At 41.6% G+C, this 26,396-nt stretch overlaps 1 protein-coding gene across 1 annotated transcript in view; it reads right to left on the reverse strand.

Annotated features, from left to right (window-relative positions):
- EYS (eyes shut homolog) overlaps window positions 1-26,396 on the reverse strand; it is a 453,978-nt gene that overhangs the window by 140,479 nt on the left and 287,103 nt on the right. The window contains exons 8-10 of the mRNA XM_073336354.1: window positions 20,591-20,704; window positions 19,214-19,327; window positions 18,674-18,787 (exon numbers count right to left, since the gene is read on the reverse strand). Coding sequence (XP_073192455.1) covers window positions 18,674-18,787; window positions 19,214-19,327; window positions 20,591-20,704 — 342 coding nt within the window. The remainder of the gene's footprint in view (window positions 1-18,673; window positions 18,788-19,213; window positions 19,328-20,590; window positions 20,705-26,396) is intronic.

A 26,396-nucleotide genomic window follows, 5' to 3' on the forward strand; every position in this document is an offset into this window, starting at 1 on the left:
AATCTGGCTTTCTCACATCCCAGGTGAGTGTTGTAACCACTGGGGATAACCTGGAACACAGATGCACCCCAGCCAGCCTCCAAAATTCTTGATCTGGTCCCCCGCCACTGCCAGCTGTCTTTTGTGGAGGTTAGCCTTGCTTTGAGCAGGCCAAACAACTTGGCCGCCACAGGCTAGATAGGCAGGTTAACACCAAGACTGAGAATTTCATCAGGACTTAAGCATGAGCTAAGGTGAAGAGCTGTTTGGCAGCATCAGCAGTTAGGCAATTTTGCATATGCCCACCAGCAGAAACGTAGGTGCTATGGGGACTTCCCTGGCATCAGCACCTAGGAAGTTTAGGTGCCAACAAAGCTGGGTGGCAGTTGAGCAGGGGTTTTGAAGATCTCAGTGGCACCTAAATATTGGACTGAGGCACCTAAAATGGCAGTTTAGCTTAGGTAACTGACATTAGCCTCTTATGCCCAAATCCACAAAGGGACTTAGGTGCCGAAATCTGGGGCTTAATCACCTAAATCCCAAATTTAGGCATTACTGCAATCCATAAAACCCCCACTCAGATGCCACCTAACCATTTAGGTTCCTAAATTCACACGCCAACTGAATTTTTACCTAAAATTTCTATAGGTGCCTAAATTTCTGTCTCAAGATATGCACCCTGCTGCCTCAGGCAGGAGCCCAGATACCTACCTCACATCTAAGCCTCAACACAATCCTCAAACCAGATAAAAGAGAAGGTGCCCCACCTAACTTACCTGCAGGGCCCAATCCAGTGGGCATCACTCTCTATGCAAAATGGCCTGCAAGGAAGAGATATCTAAGGCTTTCCCTTTAGCCCAGTGCTAAGGAACTGAACTAGGAGATAAGGGACCCTGGTTCAATTTCCCCCCTCTGCCAGATGAGCAGAAGGGATTTGAATGGGAGTCTTTAACATCCTGGGTGAGTTTCCTAATCATTGGCTAAAGGTTATGAGGCCAACTCCTCCTTTGGCCATTTTCTGTGGACATAGATGGGTGCTTAAGCTATTCTTACCAAGTATGGCATAGGCTGATTCCACTCCAGGAGAGATGGGCAGCTGATTCAGTGAGGAAGAAGAACTTAGGATACACCACTCTGATAGCCATCTGCTTCTTAGGCAGCTTCCCATCCAGCATACTAGCTCTTGTGGATCCCACTCTCAAGTATCTCTCTCTTTCTCTCTCTCCCTATGCATTGTATAGGGTGCCTAACCTAGGGTTGGTGGATTCCAGTGATTTTCAAGGTGCCTGCAAGTGAGACATTACAACACTGAGAATACTGAGCATGGTAATACCTAAGTCCTGTTGTGTCTCCGGATCTTGTCCTATTATATTCCTTCACTTACTGACACTATAGCATTTTCCTAAGTTCAGGTTGTACATCCTGATACTACGACTGTGTCTCTCTCTATGGTGAGAATGCAATTTGGATGCAATTAGAATATTAGAAGGGCTACTTCAAAAGAAATATAAATCTCTATAATCAAGATAGGGAAGAATGGTTCAGGAACTATTTCATAAGAAAAGTGGCAAACTTCAAAAGGTCATTGATTTTTTTTTAAATCCTCCTCTTCCTTCCACATTTTGCCTTTGATATATATATACACACATCCAGCTTCAGTTCAAACAAAAATAATGAACTACAGTATGCCTGTAAGAATGGCTTCTCACTTATGAAATTAACAAAACTGTACTTTGGAGAGAATAGGGAGATGCGTTATCTTTATTTTTCAGAAGAAATGCAAATTATGCAGATTTTGTTACACAAATGTATGAAATTTTCACAACTTTATAAACTGCCATAACACAACACCCTTACCTTGTTACTAAGCATTACTGCCAGATAAATGTTCTTTCAGATTTACTTTGAAATAACTGTCACCCCAGTACTGTTTTGGTTTGTATTCCCTTTGGTGAGTCTCAGGGCACAGATAGACTTTATTATCTACAAATGGCACTGTACTGAGATTATGTATAGTGACTAATTACTAACTGTTGCATATTGTCTGTGTTAACTATTTTCCTCCTAAATGTTTTCTGTGTTAGTAGTTTATGATAATTTATTGCATTTTTTGTGATACAGTATTAGACCTCTCTCTCTGTTCCTGTCACTGTACTTCTAATAGTGCTAAAAGGCATCCACAAAGTTACAGTGAATCACCACAGTATTTTCCTGAATAAATGTAATCAAATGGAATTTGTGGAGAATGTTTCATTTCACAATGTCACTCAATAGAGAAATGTTAAATCTCTCGAGAGGTAGCCTCATAAACAGCTGAGAAATTTTAGCCACCTGAAGAAAAATGCATCTATATTCCCCAAGGAGAGTTTCTTTTAGCTTCTTGAAACTAAATGACTGAAATTATTTTAATTTGACCATCTAAAAGAAATCTCCATTGTCTTCTAATCAACATCTATGCAGTCCAGTAGCCCTAAATAATATGTTTTCATGAACACACCACGAGTGTCAAATTCTAGAACAGCAGGTAAGCAGGATTCAATATTTAAGCTATGATTTAAAAAAAAAAACACCAACCAACCAACCAGAAAAACAAACAAACAAAAAAACCTCTAAATATTAAAGCCCTAGGAATTATCTTTCATCACCTTTGTTAAATTTTCCAAAATGTCATTTTTCATGACCTTGAAAAAGGTTCGGTGCACCTCTAAGCTTTTCATCACTTCTATCAGCTAGATGATTAGTTCCATCTATTTCATGGCATAAATCCACAACTGGGGTGATTAAAGGCTAGTACATGTAAGTTAAAGCCTGAAGAACTATAGAACTGGATTGAAGAAATAACTATCTGTAGATGCATGCATAAATTGGTTTTACTGGAAAACAAGTATTGCTCTCCCAATTTAAAAATATAACAAGGTCTTTCAGCCCATATTTACAGCCGAGTAATGAGCAAGTGAAAGATTTTTGCAGAATGTGTGTTCTCATTTCAATTTCCATGAAAGAGTCAGTTTTGTAATTTTTCATAGACAATGCTATATAGTATGTATAGTACTTAAAAACAAACAAACAAACCACACCCAAGAGTACATTTGAGAAGCAGTACTTAGCATTTTTAAAACAGGAAATGTATTATAAATCAGTAAGGAAAACAAGACCATGCAACCATGCCAAATCTAATCATGAAAAAGTCACACATCACACACTTACAATAAGAAACAAAATAAAACAAAACAGAAGTCCAAATATTGCCATTACATACCTGCATACATTTCTGAAAAAACAGAGATAAAACACAAGTTGAATCTATTACTTATGTGAAACAGTTTCTAAAAATAAAATTAAGTAACCAAGCCATACAAATAAGTTAACAATTATTGAGTAATGGAGATCTGTATCTACCTCTATGTTCCCAAGTTTCATATTGTCAACGCTAAAGCACAATTTATTGTAAAACTTAAAGAGTTTTATTACTCTCTCTCAAAGTTAGGGAAGAACATTTCTAAGGAAAACAAATAAGCTTTTCAGAAAGTTATCTGATTTTTATGTTTCTATTGAAATTAAAGAAAAAGGTTTCTTTTCCTGCTCTGGTTTGAATACAAAATCTTTGCTTATTACAAAAGCTTTGTTTATTACACCAGGGTTCAGCAAAAATGACATTCAAGTATATTAGAAAGACAAGGTGGGTGAGGTAGTATCTTTTATTGCACCAACTTTTGTTGCTGAGAGAGACAATTTTTCAAGACACACAAGAAAAGTTCTGCATGGCTTGAAAGCTTGTCTCTCTCACCACAGATGTTGGTCCAATAAAAGATATTAGTTCTCCCATGTTGTCTCGCTAATATCCTGGGACTAACAGGGTTACAACTACACTACATTTAAGTATATGAAAAATGAAGGTGATGGGCAGAGAGGGGGAAGTCAGACTGATATGCCCAAGTGCTCATTTATATCATAGACAGGGCTGGCGGAGCAGCCTATTATTAAGGTTGCCTGACACCTCCCATTATTACACTCAGTTTTCAGTTGTTTATAATTTTGCCAAACTTAAACCATTTGGGCTGAAATGTCAGACATGCTGGGTGTCTGCTTACTTAAAGTTTCAGCCAAAATGGTCGAACCATTTCCAAGAATAAGGTTAGGGAAAATTATGTTGTTTTACCATTTAATACAACAAATCTGGTGTCCCTTCCTTTGAACAGAACTAACATGCTTAGGAGGAGGGATTTGATATTTGTTAAGGGAATGGGCAGTGTATCAAGGATGGACCTTTTGCCATCCACATGAAAATCTTCACAAATTTAGCCAGGGTACAAGCTTTTGAGAAAAATCAAACTTTCAACATGCTCAGTACATATCTTTGAGTTTAGCAGCTAACTTCTCCAAAGAGTCCATCCTCAATTGACATACTTTATCCCCTAATATATCCCACACAAGACCAGATAGTGTGTGTGCCATTCACACTGAGCAGGCTCTAACCCCTCAGAGTTCCTAAGTGTGACAGGACTGTGTATGCACCATAGCTAAGAGTGACTGAGAAAGGTCTCTCTAGCTAGGGCTATGAGGGTTCAGAAGAATTTCCCTAGTAATGGCTGTGGTGGGGTCAGGCTTGGGAATTGAGTAGAGAACCTGTATGATCCTGGGCTCTCAATGACCTCATACTGTCTACCAGGAAGCATGGAGGATGAAGTCATCTGATCTGAATGTAGAGGGGACAACAACTGGACAAAGGGGAGGAAAAGAGTAGATTTGGACCAGGAGTCTGGTAAGACTTGGAATGGAGATGGAGAGACAAACTGGGATGGCCTGGGGAAGGAGACTGGGACTGGGAGCTGTTGGGGGAACGGAGGATGTATGTGGGGAGGTGGAAACCAGTTTTTTCAGGTGCAGGGAGAAAACTGGGACTGGCTGGTCAAAAAAGAAATGGGGACAAGGAGCCAAGGAGTGAAGAGACTGGGTCATAGAACAGGAGACAGGGCAGAGGATTGCTGAGATTGGATGAGGAGCTAAGAGAGGGAGACTAGGACTGAGAATCAGTGGAAGAGAGGGGATAGACAAATCAGACAAGGCTCTGGGTGGGGATAATTGGAACAGACTGGACTAGTACACTGAGACTGGGTATGGGAAGGGGCAGAGATTTGGAAAGGGTAGGAAAATTGGGGCTCAGAGTATGATGGAGAGACTGACTGGCTGGGCAAAGAGACAGATCCAAATCTTAAGGAATGGAGAGTGGGATTGGGTAGGCAAGGAAAATCAGACAGGGAGAAGGGAGTCGGGGTGGGGAAGAGACAAGGCTGGGATCAGGTTTGAGGGCAGAAAGGGTAAAGCCTGGGGGAGAAAGAAGAATGGGCAGAAGAGTCTGTGCCACCAGAGCACACTCTTCTCCAGAGCCTGGAATGGAGTCCAAGATTCCTGAGTAAACAAATTAAAGTTATTTCAGATCAACTTGGGGAGTAGGTTCCAAAATTTAGGGCCTCTCTTAGAAACCATTTTGTTGTCAGTCCCCCTACCTTTTGTAATATGTTCACCAGCCAGAAAGGCATGAATCCACATTAACCTGAGCCAGGTACCTTTTAGAGTGCATCATCAGGGTCTACATGGGGCAGTGAGAGTACAATTGTTACAGCACATTATACCTCTGATGTGCTTTGCCATGCTGTATAGAAAAAAAAAAAACCTTAAATGTAGCCTGTGAATGCTGAAAAACTAATTGGTCTATTATCTGTACTGTAGTCTTCTGCCTTCATGAGCACTTATGAATTTTACATATCTATTTTCTAATTACTATTTCTCATACTAGAGTATAGTGTCCTATACTGAAAACTCCATTATTATTCTAGCATTTCAACCAATGTAAGCTTTTTATTTTTTGCTGAGTTCTCTTTCTCATTTGTTTACTTTCTTGTGCAACATGTTTAATGGCCAATTACAATTTTTGGTTTAATCTTAATTGCAGCACATTTGGGGACATGTGTCATTAAGATGATAATGAATAAATAGACATTTCCTCAGAATTGTATTTCAATTTCTCTCCACAATTATATATTTGATTAAAAGGGCATTCTTATTAGCAGTATATAGACCAAATAAAATACAGTGTATCTTTTTAATGAGTCACACAGTAAATCAGAACAAAGGACAGTTTTTTTCTCTAATACTGGAAAGCAAGAAAAAAATAACTTTTGAAAAATAAATATTTTCTCTACAATTACCATAGACCTACTAAATGACGACATAGACAAATCTTGGCCAAATAGGAAAATACTGTACTTCCTTCCTCTGTTCTAAACTATATGGGATAAGGATGAGGGGGGGAAATAATCAATCACTGGAGAGCCTTCCAATAGTTTGTTTGGGTCTCCATCCTCAGCCATGCCCAACATATTTTGAGTACAGGTGAGACTTCAGTCCATATATTCTTACTGACGCATCACATTTGCAAGGCAACCCCCAGTGCAGGGATGGCCAACCTGAGCCTGAGAAGGAGACACAGTTTACCAAAGAGCTACAGTAATAGGTCAGCAGCCCCCATCAGCTCCCCAGCCCCCACTCCTCCCACCCACCGGCAGCCCTGCAAATCAGTGCTTCCCCCTCCCTCCCCGCACCTACTGATCAGCTATTTCGTGGCATGCAGGAGGCTCTGGTGGGGAAGGGGAGGATCGAGGGCAAGGCCGGCTCACGGGAGGGAGTGGAGTGGGGGCAGGGCCTGTGGCAGAGCCAGGGGTTGAGCAGTGAGCAGCCCACGGCACATTGGAAAGTTGGTGCCTGTAGCTCCAGCCCCGGAGTCACTGCCTATACAAGGAGCCGCATATTAACTTCTGAGGAGGCGCACATGGCTCCAGAGCCACAGGCTGGCCACCCCTGCCCCAATACAAACATTGGATGCACATGCAGTCCTTTTATCCACCCCTTGTTAGCTACCCCAAAAGAAGAAAAGTTGAAGTAAAGTCATGACTCCTCCTTTATCCTCTACACTGGCCAACTGAGCTGACTGGTTTCACAGAGATGAGTGATGGATGTCCTTAAAGCTGTAGCAGTGGGCATGCTCTCTCTGCATCCTGGGATACTCTGGGGGAATCAAAAATCACATTATAGGGGTGCAACATTGGAACATCTTGCAATAGTATGACTATTTCCCTTGTTTCATTGATACACCATGTCCAAATTAGATTATTAAATCCCCCAGGCAGGAACAAGTAAAGTTGCATTTATTTCTACAGAACTGTAGACATAAGTGTTTTGGTGACATCAAGAGCCTCTCAGGGCTTCCTCAGAATATATAGAAAGTAATTATGATGAAGAAGGGTAATGGTCGAGGAATTGCAGTGCCCCAGTGGCCATACTTGGAGGCATTATGCCTTTGGGAGGGTGTGCATGGGAAGCACACCCCATACATAGCTGGCCAGATTTTTTTGGTCTATGCATGTGTGTGTATTTGCCAGTGGGATGCCTGGCTTCCACTTCCTTTTGGGGTGACTAATGTCCCATGGGATGGTAGCAGGCTGTTTTGATTGAAAGGACTGCAAATGTGGCTGGTCCGCGTCTTCCCCATCAACACTGGTGCACAGACCCAGACACAATCTGACTATCACTCATTGCCTTAATTCCCATTTAAAAAAGGGGGAGCTGATTGCACTTGTAGTTGTGATCCTATAAGCCCCTCAATGCCCAGTGGCAGAGGGCCCACTATTCTGTAATTCATACCAGACTTGACACAGTCTCCACCTCAAATACACTGTTGCCATAATATGTATCCAAAAGGTGTCTTGTAAGGTATCATATGTAAACTCATAACACTCTAGTCCTATCATTGTGTGATGTATGCACAGGATGTATATAAGGCTTTATTATGTGTGCTGGAAATATATCCTTAAAGCATGTTTTGGAAGCAGTGTATAAATCAAGCATGCCCTAAACAAAGGAATGTAGATTTATCTGTCTGACTGGCTTGATTGCAGGCAGAGGACAATTAAAGTACTGTTATATAAATAAAGCAATCAAGCTAGCTAGTGGGGAACCAAAGAACTTAATGAGCACATGGGGGGACAGAGTCTCCACTGGGATCCTTCCTGGCTTTTGAGGCAGAGACAATACACTCTGATAAAGACAAAGGGGCAAAAAGATATTCTTTAGGGGAAATAGAGAAAAATCTGATACCTGAAACTGATACTCTTGGCCTGAATGGCAGGAGATGCTGCTCTTTTGCTACACATGAAAAATGGTTTTATGTAAAGATATAGCTTGCTAGAATTAAGTTGTAGTCATTTTTGTTTTACTTGTAATGATTCTGTATTTCTGTTATCTTTGCTTAGTATCACTTACATTTCTATTCTTTGTTAATAAACTTATTTTTAGTTTTACTATAAACCAGGGATTGGCAACCCTTGGCACGTGGCCCATCAGGGAAATTCGCTGGTGGGCCAGGACAGTTTGTTTACCTGCAGCGTCCTCAGGTTCAGCCGATCGTAACTCCCACTGGCCGTGGTTTGCCATGCCAGGCTAATGGGGGCTGTGGGAAGTGGTGCAGGCTGAGGCTGGAGACCCAAACAGAGCTCCCGCTGACTGGAAGCAGCCTGAGCTAAGTGCCACAGGGCTGGAGCCCACACCCCAAACTGTCTGCCCCAGATCAGAACTTCCTCCCACATGCTAACTCCCTCCCACACCCCCTCCGCCCTCCCCCCACCTCTCTCTCTCCCTCCCCAACCCAACCCAACCCCGGGCTCCAGGTCAGAACCCCTTCCTTCACCCTAATGCCCTCCCAGAGCCCATACCCCAAGCCCCAGCCCTGATCCCCATCCCAGAGCCTGCACCCCATCCTGCACCCAATCTCCTTCCCCAGCCTGAGCCCCCTCCTGCACTCCAATTCCCTCATCCCTGGGCCCACCCCAAAGCTCACACCCCCAGGTGGAGGCTCCCTCCACACACCTCAAACTCCTGCCCCAGCCCAGTGAAAGTGAGTGAGGGTGAGGGAGAGTGAGCAACAGAAGGAGGGGGGAGGGAGTGGGTGGGGTTTGGGGCCTCGGAGAAAGGACGGGGCAGAGGCCTAAAGAAGGGGCGGGGCAAGGGTGTTCGGTTTTGTGTGATTAGAAAGTTGACAACGCTAAGTGGACCGGCTTCAACAGAAGAGATTGAAGGTAACCAAGCTTGGTGGTTAGGCTGCTTAGCTCAGAGATCTGAGTTCAAGTACCTGCTCTAGAGTGGGGATTTGAAGCTGGGTCTCCCCCCATCCTACACAAATACCCTAATCACTGTGATAAACATTTGTAAGTAGGTGTTGAAACCAGGTTTTGCGCAGCAAGCCCTGAAAAAAAAAAATCACCGCTTAAACTTGCTGAATCAAATAGTGAATAGGTTCGGGATGACCAAAATGAATTTTTTTCTGTGAATAAACTATTTCTCTGAAAAATTTCACTGAGCTTTACATGCTACTACTATATTCAGGATCTACAGTTCCCATTTCTTGAAGAAGAATTTTGCATTTAATGAAATGTTAAACTACCATTTGTGAACTGAATTGAACTTTCTGAAAATGATCACCGCAAACTTAAACTGGTACGTGTTTGGCTTTTTGCCACTTTAGCTTTGTATGTAAGATTTCTGGATTGCCAGCAAGACTTTATTCAATAGTGACAAATTGCATGACTGAAAACTGATGTTTTTTGAGGGCAAAGCCACTCATCTAATCCCACAGAGAATATAGGAGGCCAGGTAGTTGTGCATTGCTTATCATTGAATTAGACTGTCTAGTCACCACCTGGAACAATGCCATAAGATTTATGATTTATCATACAGTAGTGTTTATCCCCAATTGAAGGAATGTGCATCCCTGAGGCACAATGCCTCATGATGCTCAAACAAGGACAATGCAGCTCTGACATCTGTATGACATCTATTTCTTCATGATGAGCAGAGCTGCAAGGTAGGAGAGGGGGAAATTAGGAAAGGGTGGTTTGGGAGAATGTCAGTGGATGCAGATGCATCCTTTAATTAGAAGATACTTTGAAAGAGTTAATTCTAAGAAGTTCTAGGGTGCTATCACACCTGCTACATAGGTTCTATGGGGCATTGAAGTAAGTGCCCACCAACATCATGTAGCCCCTACTGCACATACAGAAAAAGACAATGTCTGATTGTGTGAAAGGTTTTATTTTATTACTTGGATCTTCAAATTAACCTGAAATGGTATATGCTGAAAAATCATTTTTTTTGCTAAATGAGACATTTTTAGCCTGGGCCAACAAAGATTACAGTGCATCAAATGTGGTAGGCTGAAGTTTGCAAAGGTATGTTGAGAAGCCACTGAGCATAAACAAATGAGTTGCTTTCCCTTTCCCCCCCACCTCTCCCATTGAAAATTAAAAGAGATGACACTTTTATACTTTTATAACAGAATAATGGTTAAGGTCATCTTATTTCTCTCTGAAAAGAGGATAAACTCAATTCTGCATTTAAGACTCTTCTGCAGGAAAGGAACAGTGTGGTAACTACAAGACAAAATGTGACAAAGGGGACTCTAAAATTTACTAACTGTGACATTCTTAGTTCATGAGTGAATTTTTAGTTCAATTTAATAACACACATCAGTGTTTCTCTACAACTTTGTCTTCACTGAAATGGTTAATATCCACAAGTGAGATGTGGCCGCAGAATGCGTCTCCCACCAGCTGTTCTCTTCTGAAACATTTAATACCAATTCTATAACAACAGTGATTCTATTACAGAAGTGCTACAATTGTAGAATCAATACCATAATAGAAGAGTTTATTATAGTATCTCCTCTGTTAGGATATTGTAATGGAATCAACCTCATCTCCTCACTGATAGGCCTATTTATATATTTCAATAGATACATTATAGCAAACAGACAGTTTCATATTGACCATATTTTCCTGGGCCATCAGCATCCTGGTGCTAATTTTAAAATTTGACCTTTCTCCTTTCTCCAAAATTACAAACCCCTTCCTAGATCCCAGATCCAAGTCGGCCCATAACTCAACTTCTTTGTCAAAGGGGTCACAACAGAAAAAATCAACAGTATAGCAAAATACCCAATATCTTTCTGGTAAGATGCTTCAGTGTACATTACTATCTTTCAGTGTTGCACCTTAGGGATGAAAGAAAAACAAAGAATCCCCAGAGCAATTGCACATTTGTAATGATTCATCTAGTGGAACCTGACAGAAGCTACCAATCTAGATGTGTTCCCAGGTTAAAGGTTTAAATGGGGAGAAAATGTCATGCAGCATTATGTGATGGGAAGTAAATAGCAGTCCAATATCCAGATCTGGGTTATAACACAGTACTTGGGTGATTTATACTATTCCAAGGGATTATAGAGTACAAAGGAGAACACATAAAAATAGAAAAAAGGACAATAAACGTTTTCTGTATACCTTGGCTTTGAATTGGGGTGATTTGGAAATGGGGGGAAATCCACATTTAGGAAGAGGAGGAGGAGGAACCACGCTGCCAGGGAACACTCACAAACACATGTTATGTATGTGGAGTGGATATCCAGGTGATACATGGGAGATCATATAATATATAAATTTACTACATGCTTGTGAAATTTATCAAATGCCTATAACTTGTCCACTAAATCCCAGGTCTCATTCTAACAGTCCTAATTCCTGAAAAGTTTACAAAGCAGTCATTTAAAAAAAAAAGAAAAAGAAAAATCTGAAGTAGAAATATTTCCTTCTTCCTCCCACAAATTTAGAGTCCACCCCCGCATCTCAAATTACTCATTCCATGGCCTAAAGATGGGATGATTTAGTTCTGAGCCAGTAAATAGCTTTTCTAGACAAAAGTGTCATGATTTTGAAGTCCAGCATATCATGGACTAGAACCAGGACATTATACTATTGGAAAGAGGAGTGTAATTTTCCCCCAAAGGTTCCAGCCCTTGCTTCTAACCATAGAAGGGGCCTGAGATATCAGACTTTACAGTTGTGAAATTTTTAGTCATAGCTAAGTCATTTTAGGTCACATCAGGAAAGGGTTTAAATGTACAGTAGATTTTGCTTATTGGTAATCACACGGATGTCAGCAAAACAGTTACCATTATGCAGCAGTCACCAATAAGGGGAAGGTAGGTTTGTTGGGCTATAGACAGGGAAGGAAGCCCTGGGACATGCCTTCCCTGGATACAGTCTTGCAAACCTACCTGTGGGTTTAGCAGCAGTGGGGAGAGGGGCTGCAGACTAGATGCCAGGTCTTTCCAGGGGGCAGGGCAGCAACAGAGAAGTGGAGATGCTGTGGGCCCAGAGAGATGCACAGTACTTCCTGCAGGCTGGGCGGGCAAGCTATGGGGCAGGGCAGCAGCGGGGAGAGGTACCATGCAGCTCTGTGAGCCCCCAGAGAAATAACTGGCATCTGGGCTGCAACCCCCGCTCCCTGCTGCTGCCCTGTCCACAGCCTCATCTCCCAGTCCACAGTGCTGAGATTCTGTCAGGGCTTCCCCATTGGGCAGAGATACAGGCACTCCAGCCCGTTACCCACTGAGCTGTCCCTAAGTGCACGCAGGTTTGCAGGGCTGTAGCCTGGGAAGGAGGCATTGGGACATATCAAACACTGGTTGTACTCAAGTTTGAGGGGCTGAAGCCAGGGTAGCCATGTCTCAGTGTTTCCTTCCCTGGCTGCAGCCACAAAAACCTTCCTGTGCCTGGGTCCTTTCTTTCAGAAAAGTTCTCAGTAAATGGCATGCCATTGCCAATATCTGAATCACATTAACAAAGACAGTAGAATGGAATTGGTTCCCAGCAAAATGTTGCTATTAACTGGAAGTTGTTAATATCAAAGTTGCACCCACTCTGTTAGTCATTTTTTCTCCTTCTACGGTCTGCACAATTGAACACATATTACTCAATTCATCTCTGTGGTGGAGCTGTGCTCCACATAGGGTCAAGAATGGGTTAAAGGTGGCCAGTTTAGTCCCAATGATCCCAAGAGACCATTCCAGTATCTGGAATAGCCAAAACACAGTTCCGCATCAGATGGGGAGACCATCTTGGAGTATTCCCCTGGGTATGAATCCACTGCTTTCTGGGCCCTTTTATGCTGGAGTTATTAGTGCAAAGGGGCTGTCAAACATTGGTGAAGTAGGCCCATGTTAATTAAGGCACTTGGCTTTAAAGACAAAAGGATTCAAAAACAATCCTATTACTGTTTTTATACACTCTCTAAATTAAGACATGTAGAATACATTAAAAATACGTGAGGATGTAAAGACACTAATTTGGGATTTCACAAATTTCCTGGTATAAAGAAACTAGAAGCAGATATGCTTAAACACATACAAGAGGAAGGGAAAATGGAAAGAAGGAAGGTAAAGGTGGAGACAAAACATGTACTCTTTCCACTTTGCCTGCTTTCAAACTAGAAAGAAAAGCAAGGGATAAGTGGGAGAAAGAGAAACAAAACCTTTTTTTCTTTGGAATTCTCCTGGACAAGCTCATATCACAGGGAAACTCTGACAATAGGCAGAAGAGCATTAAGGAGAAAAGCCTGGATAAATAGGAATCTTATCTAAATTAATCAGATATGAATAAGCACGTGGCTTCATTTGGCTAGATACAATTTGCATTGCAGCCATTTGACTGTGACATAATCATGTACTTAATTTGCTTTTACATTCCATCCAGTGGAGGGCTGTGGTTCCGTTCACATATAAACTAGCCAATACATTATAATATGTTTGTGTGTAGTGTGCTTGGTGCATATCTTTAAAGTCAGATACTTTGCTTGCAGGATCAAGCCATTAGTAAGCAACAAGGATTTATTCCAAACACTCTTGGGCAAATGACATCATTCATAACAGCATAATCTTGAGATATGTTTTGCATTGAAATTGAGAGGGGGAAAAAAGAAATCACATGTCAATTTAAAAATATTTAATAGATTAAAAATTTCAGCTTGCTATTGTTTCCTCTAATTATTTTGATTTAGTTTCTCTACTTTAAAAATATTTTTGCAAGGTGAATTACCTATATGTAAGCAGTGTCTGAATGAGCTCTCCCCTAACAGCAAGTAATGAGCTGGGGAGGGGAAAAGGCTTCAGGACCAGACTGTATTTACATAGAATCATAGAATCATAGAATATCAGGGTTGGAAGGGACCCCAGAAGGTCATCTAGTCCAACCCCCTGCTCAAAGCAGGACCAATTCCCAGTTAAATCATCCCAGCCAGGGCTTTGTCAAGCCTGACCTTAAAAACCTCTAAGGAAGGAGATTCTACCACCTCCCTAGGTAACGCATTCCAGTGTTTCACCACCCTCTTAGTGAAAAAGTTTTTCCTAATATCCAATCTAAACCTCCCCCACTGCAACTTGAGACCATTAATCCTCGTTCTGTCATCTGCTACCATTGAGAACAGTGTAGAGCCATCCTCTTTGGAACCCCCTTTCAGGTAGTTGAAAGTAGCTATCAAATCCCCCCTCATTCTTCTCTTCTGCAGGCTAAACAAGCCCAGCTCCCTCAGCCTCTCCTCATAACTCATGTGTTCCAGTCCCCTAATCATTTTTGTTGCCCTTCGCTGGACTCTCTCCAATTTATCCACATCCTTCTTGAAGTGTGGGGCCCAAAACTGGACACAGTACTCCAGATGAGGCCTCACCAATGTTGAATAGAGGGGAACGATCACATCCCTAGATCTGCTTGCTATGCCCCTACTTATACATCCCAAAATTCCATTGGCCTTCTTGGCAACAAGGGCACACTGCTGACTCATATCCAGCTTCTCATCCACTGTCACCCCTAGGTCCTTTTCCGCAGAACTGCTGCCTAGCCATTCGGTCCCTAGTCTGTAGCTGTGCATTGGGTTCTTCCGTCCTAAGTGCAGGACCCTGCACTTATCCTTATTGAACCTCATCAGATTTCTTTTGGCCCAATCCTCCAATTTGTCTAGGTCCTTCTGTATCCTATCCCTCCCCTCCAGCGTATCTACCACTCCTCCCAGTTTAGTATCATCCGCAAATTTGCTGAGAGTGCAATCCACACCATCCTCCAGATCATTTATGAAGATATTGAACAAAACCGGCCCCAGGACCGACCCTTGGGGTACTCCACTTGATACCGGCTGCCAACTAGACATGGAGCCATTGATCACTACCCGTTGAGCCCGACAATCTAGCCAGCTTTCTACCCACCTTGTAGTGCATTCATCCAGCCCATACTTCCTTAACTTGCTGACAAGAATACTGTGGAAGACTGTGTCAAAAGCTTTGCTAAAGTCAAGAAACAATACATCCACTGCTTTCCCTTCATCCCAGAACCAGTAATCTCATCATAAAAGGCGATTAGATTAGTCAGGCATGACCTTCCCTTGGTGAATCCATGCTGACTGTTCCTGATCACTTTCCTCTCATGCAAGTGCTTCAGGATTGATTCTTTGAGGACCTGCTCCATGATTTTTCCAGGGACTGAAGTGAGGCTGACTGGCCTGTAGTTCCCAGGATCCTCCTTCTTCCCTTTTTTAAAGATTGGCACTACATTAGCCTTTTTCCAGTCATCTGGGACTTCCCCGGTTCGCCACGAGTTTTCAAAGATAATGGCCAATGGCTCTGCAATCACAGCCACCAATTCCTTCAGCACTCTCGGATGCAACTCGTCCGGCCCCATGGACTTGTGCACGTCCAGCTTTTCTAAATAGTCCCTAACCACCTCTATCTCCACAGAGGGCTGGCCATCTCTTCCCCATACTGTGCTGCCCAGTGCAGTAGTCTGGGAGCTTACCTTGTTCGTGAAGACAGAGGCAAAAAAAGCATTGAGTACATTAGCTTTTTCCACATCCTCTGTCACTAGGTTGCCTCCCTCATTCAGTAAGGGGCCCACACATTCCTTGGCTTTCTTCTTGTTGCCAACATACCTGAAGAAACCCTTCTTGTTACTCTTGACATCTCTGGCTAGCTGCAGCTCCAGGTGCGATTTGGCCCTCCTGATAACATTCCTACATGCCCGAGCAATATTTTTATACTCTTCCCTGGTCATATGTCCAACCTTCCACTTCTTGTAAGCTTCTTTTTTATGTTTAAGATCCGCTAGGATTTCACCATTAAGCCAAGCTGGTTGCCTGCCATATTTACTATTCTTTCGACTCATCGGGATGGTTTGTCCCTGTAACCTCAACAGGGATTCCTTGAAATACAGCCAGCTCTCCTGGACTCCTTTCCCCTTCAAGTTAGTCCCCCAGGGGATCCTGGCCATCCGTTCCCTGAGGGAGTCGAAGTCTGCTTTCCTGAAGTCCAGGGTCCGTATCCTGCTGCTTACCTTTCTTCCCTGCGTCAGGATCCTGAACTCAACCAACTCATGGTCACTGCCTCCCAGATTCCCATCCACTTTTGCTTCCCCCACTAATTCTACCCGGTTTGTGAGCAGCAGGTCAAGAAAAGCGCCCCCCCTAGTTGGCTCCTCTAGCACTTGCGCCAGGAAATTGTCCCCTACGCTTTCCAAAAACTTCCTGGATTGTCTATGCACCGCTGTATTGCTCTCCCAGCAGATATCAGGAAAATTAAAGTCACCCATGAGAATCAGGGCATGCGATCTAGTAGTTTCCGTGAGCTGCCGGAAGAAAGCCTCATCTACCTCATCCCCCTGGTCCGGTGGTCTATAGCAGACTCCCACCACTACATCACTCTTGTTGCACACACTTCTAAACTTAATCCAGAGACACTCAGGTTTTTCTGCAGTTTCGTACCGGAGCTCTGAGCAGTCATACTGCTCCCTTACATACAGTGCTACTCCCCCACCTTTTCTGCCCTGCCTGTCCTTCCTGAACAGTTTATAACCATCCATGACAGTACTCCAGTCATGTGAGTTATCCCACCAAGTCTCTGTTATTCCGATCACGTCATAGTTCCTTGACATCACCAGGACCTCCAGTTCTCCCTGCTTGTTTCCCAGGCTTGTACATGAACACATTCACTCTGCCTAGGTGTCCAGCAGACAGATTTGTGTTGCCAAAGTGACCAATTTTGCTTGCTATTGGGTTACAAATCACTATAGAGATGCTAATAACTAAACTGTATATATTTAAGTTTATTAATCTAAATTTGAAAATAAGAACATAAGTACATAAGAATCGCCATACTGGGTCAGACCAAAGGTCCATTCAGCCCAGTATCCTGTCTACTGACAGTGACCAATGCCAGGTGCCCCGGAGGGAGTGAACCTAACAGGTAATGATCTAGTGATCTCTCTCCTGCCATCCATCTTCACCCTTTGACAAACGTAGGCTAGGGACACCATTCCTTACCCATTCTGGCTAATAGCCATTAATGGACTTAACCTCCATGAATTTATCCAGTTCTATTTTAAACCCTGTTATAGTCCTAGCCTTCATGACCTCCTCAGGCAAGGAGTTCCACAGGTTGATTGTGCGCTGAGTGAAGAACTTTCTTTTGTTTTAAACCTGCTACCCATTAATTTCATTTGGTGGCCCCTAGTTTTGATATTATGGGAACAAGTAAATAACTTTTCCTTATTTACTGTCTCCATACCACCCATGATTTTATATACCTCTATCATATCCCTCCTCAGTCTCCTCTTTTCCAAGATGGGAAATTTGGGTTATTTATGTGTTGTTTTACTTTCAAATCAACCTTTGCAATTTTGGATAATTTAAGCAGTATACCCATATAAAATGTGATCCACAGTGCGGAAATGATGTGTACTGCCAGCAAGCACCTGGATTGCCCATGCTGTGCTGGAAAAGCTCTTCATCCTTCTAATCAGAACCAATTCTGAAATTATGGTGGACACAGATCATCGGCCTCTATTAGTTTATCAGACTGAAACAAGTAGCATTATAAATTAAGATTGAATTCATAAATTAAAACTAAAAAGTGATAACCTATATGCAGAGTTTTGACCATTAACTAAAATAATAAAACAAACATTGAGGCTTGATTGTTTCTTATGAATTATTAATTTACTGCAGTCATCTTCCCCAAAGGGGGGGGAAAAAACCCAGCTTAACTAACAAAAGAAAATGGTCTTTTAATGATTATTCTAGCGACCTTAACATGAGCCATTACATTAAACTGTAGAAGGAAAGAAACTTTCGATTTAATTTATAAATCATTGATAGTATATTTTAATTGATGTTATTATTTAAATTAGATTTGTTCAAGAATAATGTACAATCTGCCATTACAATTTTTATTAATGAGAAATTAAAATTAAAAACACCAAGCAATTCTTCTGAAAAAGATCACCCCATTACAGTCTTAACATTAAATACATTTTCCTTAAAATTATCGACAGAAATAATCAAACAATTTGTGGATACCAACATAACTATAAATTGCCATTCTGAATGTGCAAAAATAATTAGAAAATTACATGGGTAATCAAATTAGAGAAAAAAAAATCAAATAGTGAAAACCAACTGAAGTTTTCCAAAACTACTCAATTGCCATTTCCCCCTCATTTCCTCTCTGCACAGAATCCTATTTTGTTAGTAAAGTGATTTTATAGTATCCCTTCTGATTAATAACATTATTTTAGTAGATGAGTAAACAATGTTTATTTCACATTAGTTGCAGCCTAAGGGATAATTGGCTGGTCTCTTTAAAAGTTCTGTTTGAGAAAATGAAGGACTAATAACACTGTTAGAAGAGTGAAATGAGTTCAGACAAGTGACAGAACTGCTTTCTAAAGTTAATTATGTTTGCTTTCCCCTCTCCCTCAGTATTCATTACCTTTAAATGGAGCCACACATTGGCAGAAGTAATTACCAGGTTGGTCAATGCAGGTGGCTCCATTCTTGCAGGGAAATGAGGCACACTCATCTAGATCTGTTTCACATCTTGCACCTTTGAAAAGATTTTGAGATTAGTAAGACAAACAGGTGTCAATTTATAGTTCTTCAATTTATACTTCAAAAATCTCAAATGACTTGTGATGAGAAGCAAGTCTCAATCAGGCAAATAAGGACTTCACATATATTAGTGTCACACTCCATTTATTTCACCTCACCACAAGCCACAACAACTTCTTTCTGAATTACTAAACACTGACTAATCTTCCCTAGGTGTGGAAGCATTCAAGGCCTGTTTAGATGTGACCTAATTTATCTTGTACTGTTTAGTTTACAGATGAAGTCAGTGTTCCAGTTTGTTGGAATGCAAATGAAACATTAGGCTAGGGTAGATAAAAAGAAATGAGAAGGAAGCACCAGGAAATTAGTCAATAATATCTCAATGGGCTAGAAAGCTAGATACTTTATTGATGCCACTCACCAGCAAAGCCAGGTAGACAGATACATTCATATCCACTGATGAGGTCTTCACAGGTTGCATTGTGGAGACAGGGTGATGAGTGACATTCGTTTATGTTGATTTCACAGGTTGTGCCTATAGACGGATGGGAAAGTGTAGGGGAAGAGGAAATTATATAGCATCAACATATTTCAATATAAATATGTATTCTGTTGTATTTAAAATAGTTCACCTATTGAGAATTTTCTGTCAGAAACATTATACCTTGAGTCTATGCCTCTAAAGCAATATTCTGATATTTTATTGTTTGAGTTATTTATTGATTTTTCCAATAAAGACCTAAACACATAGTCTTCACTGTCACTGAATTGATTCTTATGACTTAAGGCAGGCAATTTCCTTACCAATTTATATCAATATATTAAAAAAATAGAAAGCAAATGGCAGCGAAATAGAATGCATTTGCTTTGACATGGAGGGAAATCTTCATTGTGTTCTTGATAAGGCAGTAAGTAAACTCTCACAAAATGAAAGAAGAAATGTTATGTAGACAAAAAAAAAAAGTTATATCATCGTCTAGAACATAACTACTTAACTACCACATCACCGTAAGTAACTAAGAGGAACAGATATTGTGTGACTAATATTTCTGAAAGAAATTCATTTCTTGTAATTTAAGACACAATAACTGAAAAATGACAACTTGAAAAGCTCTGAAAGTTTAAAACTGTTCTAACAAATAACAGTACAAACTATACTTGTTTTGAAAACAAAACAAAAATCCTCCAAACCACTATCAATCAAAAAGTAAGATTTTGCCCTATATTTGAAATGTCTGTTACACTGGTATTTCAGAAAATCTAAACACCTGCGTCATTTCAGGAAGAATGAACCAAGAAAATGTATGCATTTTAAATTCCTAATGTGAACTGAAAGAGCAGAATAACAGCAGATACTAATAAATATACTTGATTAATCAGTCTAAGTCCGTACACCACTTTACTGCTGAAATCAATTGCATGTATGCACTGAAAATAAAGCTTTCTGTCCCAACAAAAGTGTATAGTATTAACCAATTACATCCAGCCTGCCAGAAAATTCAAACATTGAAAGAAAACAATGTATATTGCACGGTAAATGTCATTGCTCCCAGCTGGTGCATTTATAACAGCTAAGCTTCCAGCCAGAAGTAAGCACTCATTCACAGGATGCTAAGAAGGTACAACACAGTAATGGTATTCAAGATGTATTCATGCAGAATTAAACATATTTAAAAATTCAGATGAAGCTAAAATGAATATGTAAAACTTATCACCTGAGTATTAACTTCTAAAAATGGTGTAATAACAAACCCTATTAACCTTCAAAAATCATAGTGTTCTACAAATTCTTTGTTACCTTGAAATCCATCACAACATAGGCAGCTGAAGGCATTGAGATGATCAACACAAGTGGCACCATTGTGACAGGGGTCACTTAGACACTCATCCACCTCAATTTCACAGTTATTACCTGGAAATAAGCAAAGGATTCACTTCATTAGAAATATGTCACTGTTGAGTCACCAGTGCAACCAGAAACAACAAAATCTAATAACCAAGGTTATGTACACAGAGATGTTTTACCAATGAGTCTCCAATTGCTGGCAGGGAATTTCACTTTTTGCGAGGCCAGCAAAGAAGAAAACAAGGTCTAAGACTGCAGAGATTGAAAACACCAGTGAGACGGCAAGAAGGGGAGACAAGCCTTGCATCCCTGGAGTCGGGGTTTTTTGAGAAAGCTGAAGACACCATGGAAAGCCGGTTTGGACTGGCACAGAGGGCGCCAGGAGAAGAGGTCCCCGAACGAAGCACCCCCACAAGGAGCCTGGGACTTAAAACCCTCCTGAGAGCTGGAGCAACTTGGAGATCACAGCGAATCCTTGGACGACCTGGGCCCAGGACAGCACTCCCATCCACCCTTCCTCCCTCTTCTTTTTACATTACACCCAGCTTGGCCAGCTTTGGGTTGGGCATATGTGAGTATGAAAGTGGGTTAGGGCTTGGGGCACTAACGCTTTCTTCCTTCCTTTGAGTGATATGGAAGCATTTCCACCACTCTCCGCAGTTATTTTATTATTTTATCAATAAAGCTTTAAAATTTAGACCGTTGGCGTGTTCCATTATCTCCTCCCTTAATGATCCTGTGGCCTCAGACTGATCACCTGACGCTTCAGGCAGATTTAACAGAAATCTGTCACACTGGGTTGTCCACCTGCTGCCAGTGGGGGCCTGGAGCTGTGGGAGGCTCCTGCCATTGCCCCATGGTACCACACAAGGTACTCCATGGCTCCTTGCCTCCACAAGCGGCAGGGGACCCTGCAGTTCCTAACCAGCACTGGCTGAAGTCACGGAGGTCTTTGGAAGTCACGGATTCCAGAGTAGGGAGAAGTAAATAAGCAGGGATCTGTAGTGGGACCAGTCCTGTTCAACTTAGTCATAAATGATATGGAAACAGAGATAAACAATGATGTGGCAAAATTTGCAGATGATACAGAATTACTCAAGATAGTTAAGTCCAAAGCAGACTGCCAAGAGTTACAAAGGGGTCTTAGAAAACTTGGTGACTGGGCAAGAACATTGCAGATGAAATTGAATGTTGATAAATGCAAAGTAATTCATTGTGGAAAACATAATCCCAACTATACATACAAAATGATGGAGTCTGATACTATGTGTACACTGCACTTTCATTGGTAAAACTTTTGTCAATTGGGATATAAAAAAAACCACATCCCTGACCGACAAAAGGTTTGCCAATGAAAAGTTCCGATGTGGACAGCCCTTTGTAGGCAGTAGATGCTCTCTCGCCGATAAAGCTACCGCCACTCATTGGGGGTGGTTTCATTTTGTCACCAGGGAGCGCTCTCCTGTCGACAAAGAACTGCTACACTGTGAACCTTACAGCAGCAGTACTGTAGGGGCACAGCTGTACCACTGTAACTTGCGCTGTGTAGACTAGTCTAAATTAGCTCTTACCACTCAAGAAAGATCTTGGAGTCATTCTGGATATTTCTCTGACAGTACCCACACAATGTGCAGCAACAGCAGTCCAAAAAGCTAACAGAATATTAGGATCCATTAGGAAAGGGATAGATAATAAGACAGTAAATATCATAATGCTGCTGTATAAATCCACGGTATGCCCACAACTTGAATACTGCATGCAGTTCTGGTTACTCCATGTGATGCTGGCAAACCAGGTGCCAGCTCAGGTCAAAACCCCAAGCTAAATCATGTATGTGTTAGGATAGATCAAACTGTTAAATGTATAAGTGTATATCAGATGTTTAAACCTCAAGAAAATTAGTGGAATGTTAGTTGTATTATTTTCACTTATCTGTCCTGTGATGCAGCAGAAGAGTGATTGAGGGGAGGTATATAAACTCCAGGATGATCAGGCCCTTATTCTCTGTGGACTGAAGAAAGGTTACTACAGGTTAATTAGAGCACCTGTAGCCAATTATGTAGCTCATACCCCACCCCCACTGAATGGGGGAGAAGGGAATGGAGAGCTGACTGTAGTTTGGGGGAGTACTGTTATTGACCAGAGGATCAGAGTAACAGAGGAAGGGAAACCTTGCCCAAGGAGATCAGAAGGACTCTCCTGGCACAGAAGATAGAGACACCCCTCCACTCTCCCCGCCAAGGGGAAAGAGGGTAAGAAGCCCATAAAGCTGAAGGGACTGAGACCCAGAGTAGGGGGCAGACCAGGTCCCTTCCCTACACCCCTTGTGTCCCCCACCAGGGCACTGGCAGAGCTGTCAATGCTCAAGGATAGCGGCAAGGGGTGTCACTCTGACCCATCACACAAAGGAAAAGTACGGGACCTACCATAATAGCATTGACCATTTGCCACAGTCCCTGTTATAATGTAACGGCAAACATTTACATGGTGTATACCCATGTGATTAAATAACCCATCAAAGAAATATTTTGAAATGCTAATGAAGGACTTACAGACTAACAGAAAATACTAACTTCAAAGCAAGAAGCCATTACGTGATGGTCAGAGGTCAAAAGGCCAAGTGTATTCCTCACTCATTGTCATCAAAGGAAAAGCCCACATGGATAAACACTGTCAGCTTGTTTTCTGTATGAAGATACTGTAAATATGGAATTCAAAGAAAGATCCTTTATGCCTGGACTGTTTGTATTCTGACAGGGTAGAATAACATAAGAATGGCCATAGTGGGTCAGACCAAAGGTCCATCTAGCCCAGTATCCTGTCTTCCGACAGTGGCCAATGCCAGGTGCCCCAGAGGGAATGAACAGAACAGGTAATCATCAAATCATCATCTCCTGTCGCCCATTCCTCAGTTCTGGCAATGAGAAGATGGAGATCCCCAGAGTTATTCTGGGTAACCCTGAGAGACTTTTGGGAAACTGGCTGAGTACTACATCTCTGTTACCATTTGGAATTACAGACTGACTCAGCTGTACACATATTTTACCTGCTTTAACCTCTTAATAACTCTCATTTTGTCCAGTTTGTCTGAGTGGCAAGATAGGCTGGAGAGTCTAAAGGGCCTGTCTGTGTCTCCATGGTAAGACTGGTATAGTGATCCATGAGTTAACATTTTTTACTGACTTGGTGAAATCTAATTATATTACACACCATTAGTTTGGAGTGTCTGCCCTTATTTTCTGACAATGTAACCTGAAGCAAGCACTCAAAGTTGTGAGCCACTCCAGATAGCATGAACCCCATTTAAAAAAAAGATATATATTAGAATTGGAAAAGGTACAGAGGAGAGCAACAAAAATGATTAGGGGCATGGAACAGCTTCCATGTGAGGAGAGATTAAAAAGACTGGGACTGTTCATCTTGGAAAAGAGATGACTATGTGGGGATATGTTAGTGGTCTATAAAATCATGATTGATGTGGAAAAAGTGAATAGGGAAGTGTTATTTACCCCTTTACAGAACACATTAGCAAGGCATCACCCAATGAAATTAATAGGGAGCAGTTTTAAAACAAAGAAAAGGAAGTTTTTCTCCACAAAATATACAGTCATCCTGGGGAACTTGTTGCCAAGGGATATTGTGAGGGCCAAAATTATAACTAGGTTAAAATAAGTATTAGGCATGTTCATGGAGAATAGGTCCACCATTGGCTATTAGCCAATGTGGTCAGGGATGCAACTCCATGCTCTGGGTGTTCCTCAGCCTTTGACTACTAGATGCTTGAACAGGACAACAGAGGACGGATCGTTTGATAATTGCCCTGTTCTGTTCATTCTTGGTGAAGCATCTAGCATTAGCCACGGTCAGAAGACACTGGGCTAGATGGACCACTAGTCTGACCCAGCATGGTTGTTCTCATGTTGTTATATATTATGAAAATAATAAACAAACCAGCTGTAATACTGAGGTTTGATGTTTGACTGCTGTACTAGAATAGTAATTTAAAAAAACAACAAACAAAAAATAAACAATGTATCAGTTATGAAAAAGAACAGTTAGTCATCTACAGCAGCTGTGATTTTTCAAGATGTTCTGCACACGTGGCTTCCACTCTTGGTGCGCGTGTGCCCCACTCATAGGAAAGAAGTTTCTTTAACAGCTTAATCCACTAGGACAGCACATGTGCCCTGCCTGCCTTGCTGCCCCCACTCCTGAGAGCATAAAGAATGGAACCACCTCAGCTACTACTCAGTTCCTTCACTGCCCTGAATCTGGATCCAAGATTCTGAGCTGTGGAGAAGGAGGTTGGGTCACAGGATCCACATATACTGAACATCTTGAAGAGTCACAGTCACAGTGAGGTAAGTAACATGATTTCTTTCCATGTTTGCTGAGGGTAAGACAAAAAGAAATCAGTTTAGCATGCAGCAAAGGAGATTTAGGTTAAATATTAAGAAAAAACTTTCTAGCTATAAAGGTACATAAGCATTGGGACTGGCTACCTAGGAATGGTTTGCAATCCTCATCACTAGAGATTTTTAAGAACAGTCCATAAGAACTGATCACATATTTCAAGGCACAATTCAAGGTGATGTGGCCCATTAACACCCCTCAAGTCACTGGGGAGGTGGGAGGCAGAGGTGGGGGAATGCTATTGGGTTATATAGATTGTTGTTATAAGCCATAAATCCACTGGCTCTAATCAGTCCATGATTTTTAGTGTCTAGCAAAGTTATCAATTTAAGCTCCCAGGCTCATCTTTTAAAGTGTTGGGCAGGTGCCTTTGAGGATGCGGACTGATAGGTCAGATATAGAATGATTACATTCTAAGACAGGTATCTCTCCCTTTTCATTGTATAGGGAGCTGGGCAGCTATCTTGGCTTTGTGGATTTCAGTGTTGTTCCATAATTCTCTAGCCACCAAAAAGTTTGGCACTGTGACGGTCCTAACAGTTGCAACACCTAAGTCCCTTCGTGGATCCCATCCATAATACCTAAACTGGTATTAAACACCAGTTATTGCAGTGGAATACTCTCTTGCAGTCTGTAGACTCTACAACTGGGTAGGCTTGTGTGCGAGTAAGCAGAGGCTGCTTTCACCTTTTTTTTACGCCTTTCAGAATGGAGAGGGGTAACTAGTGGTGTTCCCCAAGGGTCAGTCCTAGGACCAATCCCATTCAATTTATTCATAAATGATCTGGAGAAAGGGGTAAACAGTGAGGTGGCAAAGTTTGCAAATAAAACTAAACTGCTCAAGATAGTTAAGACCAAAGCAGACTGCGAAGAACTTCAAAAAGATCTCACAAAACTAAGTGATTGGGCGACAAAATGGCAAATGAAATTTAATGTAGATGAAAGTAAAGTTCTGCACATTGAAAAAAATAACCCCAACTATACATACAATATGATGGGGTCTAATTTAGCTACAACTAATCAGGAGAAAGATCTTGGACTCATTGCGGATAGTTTTCTGAAGACGTCCACGCAGTGTGCAGCGGCAGTCAAACAAGCAAACGGGATGTTAGGAATCATTAAAAAAAGGGATAGAGAATAAGACGGAGAATATCTCATTGCCCTTATATAAATCCATGGTATGCCCACATCTTGAATACTGTGTACAGATGTGGTCCCCACTTCTCAAAAAAGATATACTGGCATTAGAAAAGGTTCAGAAAAGGGCAACTGAAATGATTAGGGGTCTGGACCAGGTCCCATATTAGAGAAATTAAAGAGGCTAGGACTTTTCCGCTTGGAAAAG

Source organism: Lepidochelys kempii, chromosome 3, assembly GCF_965140265.1.
Source record: "Lepidochelys kempii isolate rLepKem1 chromosome 3, rLepKem1.hap2, whole genome shotgun sequence".
Taxonomy (NCBI): domain Eukaryota; kingdom Metazoa; phylum Chordata; order Testudines; family Cheloniidae; genus Lepidochelys; species Lepidochelys kempii.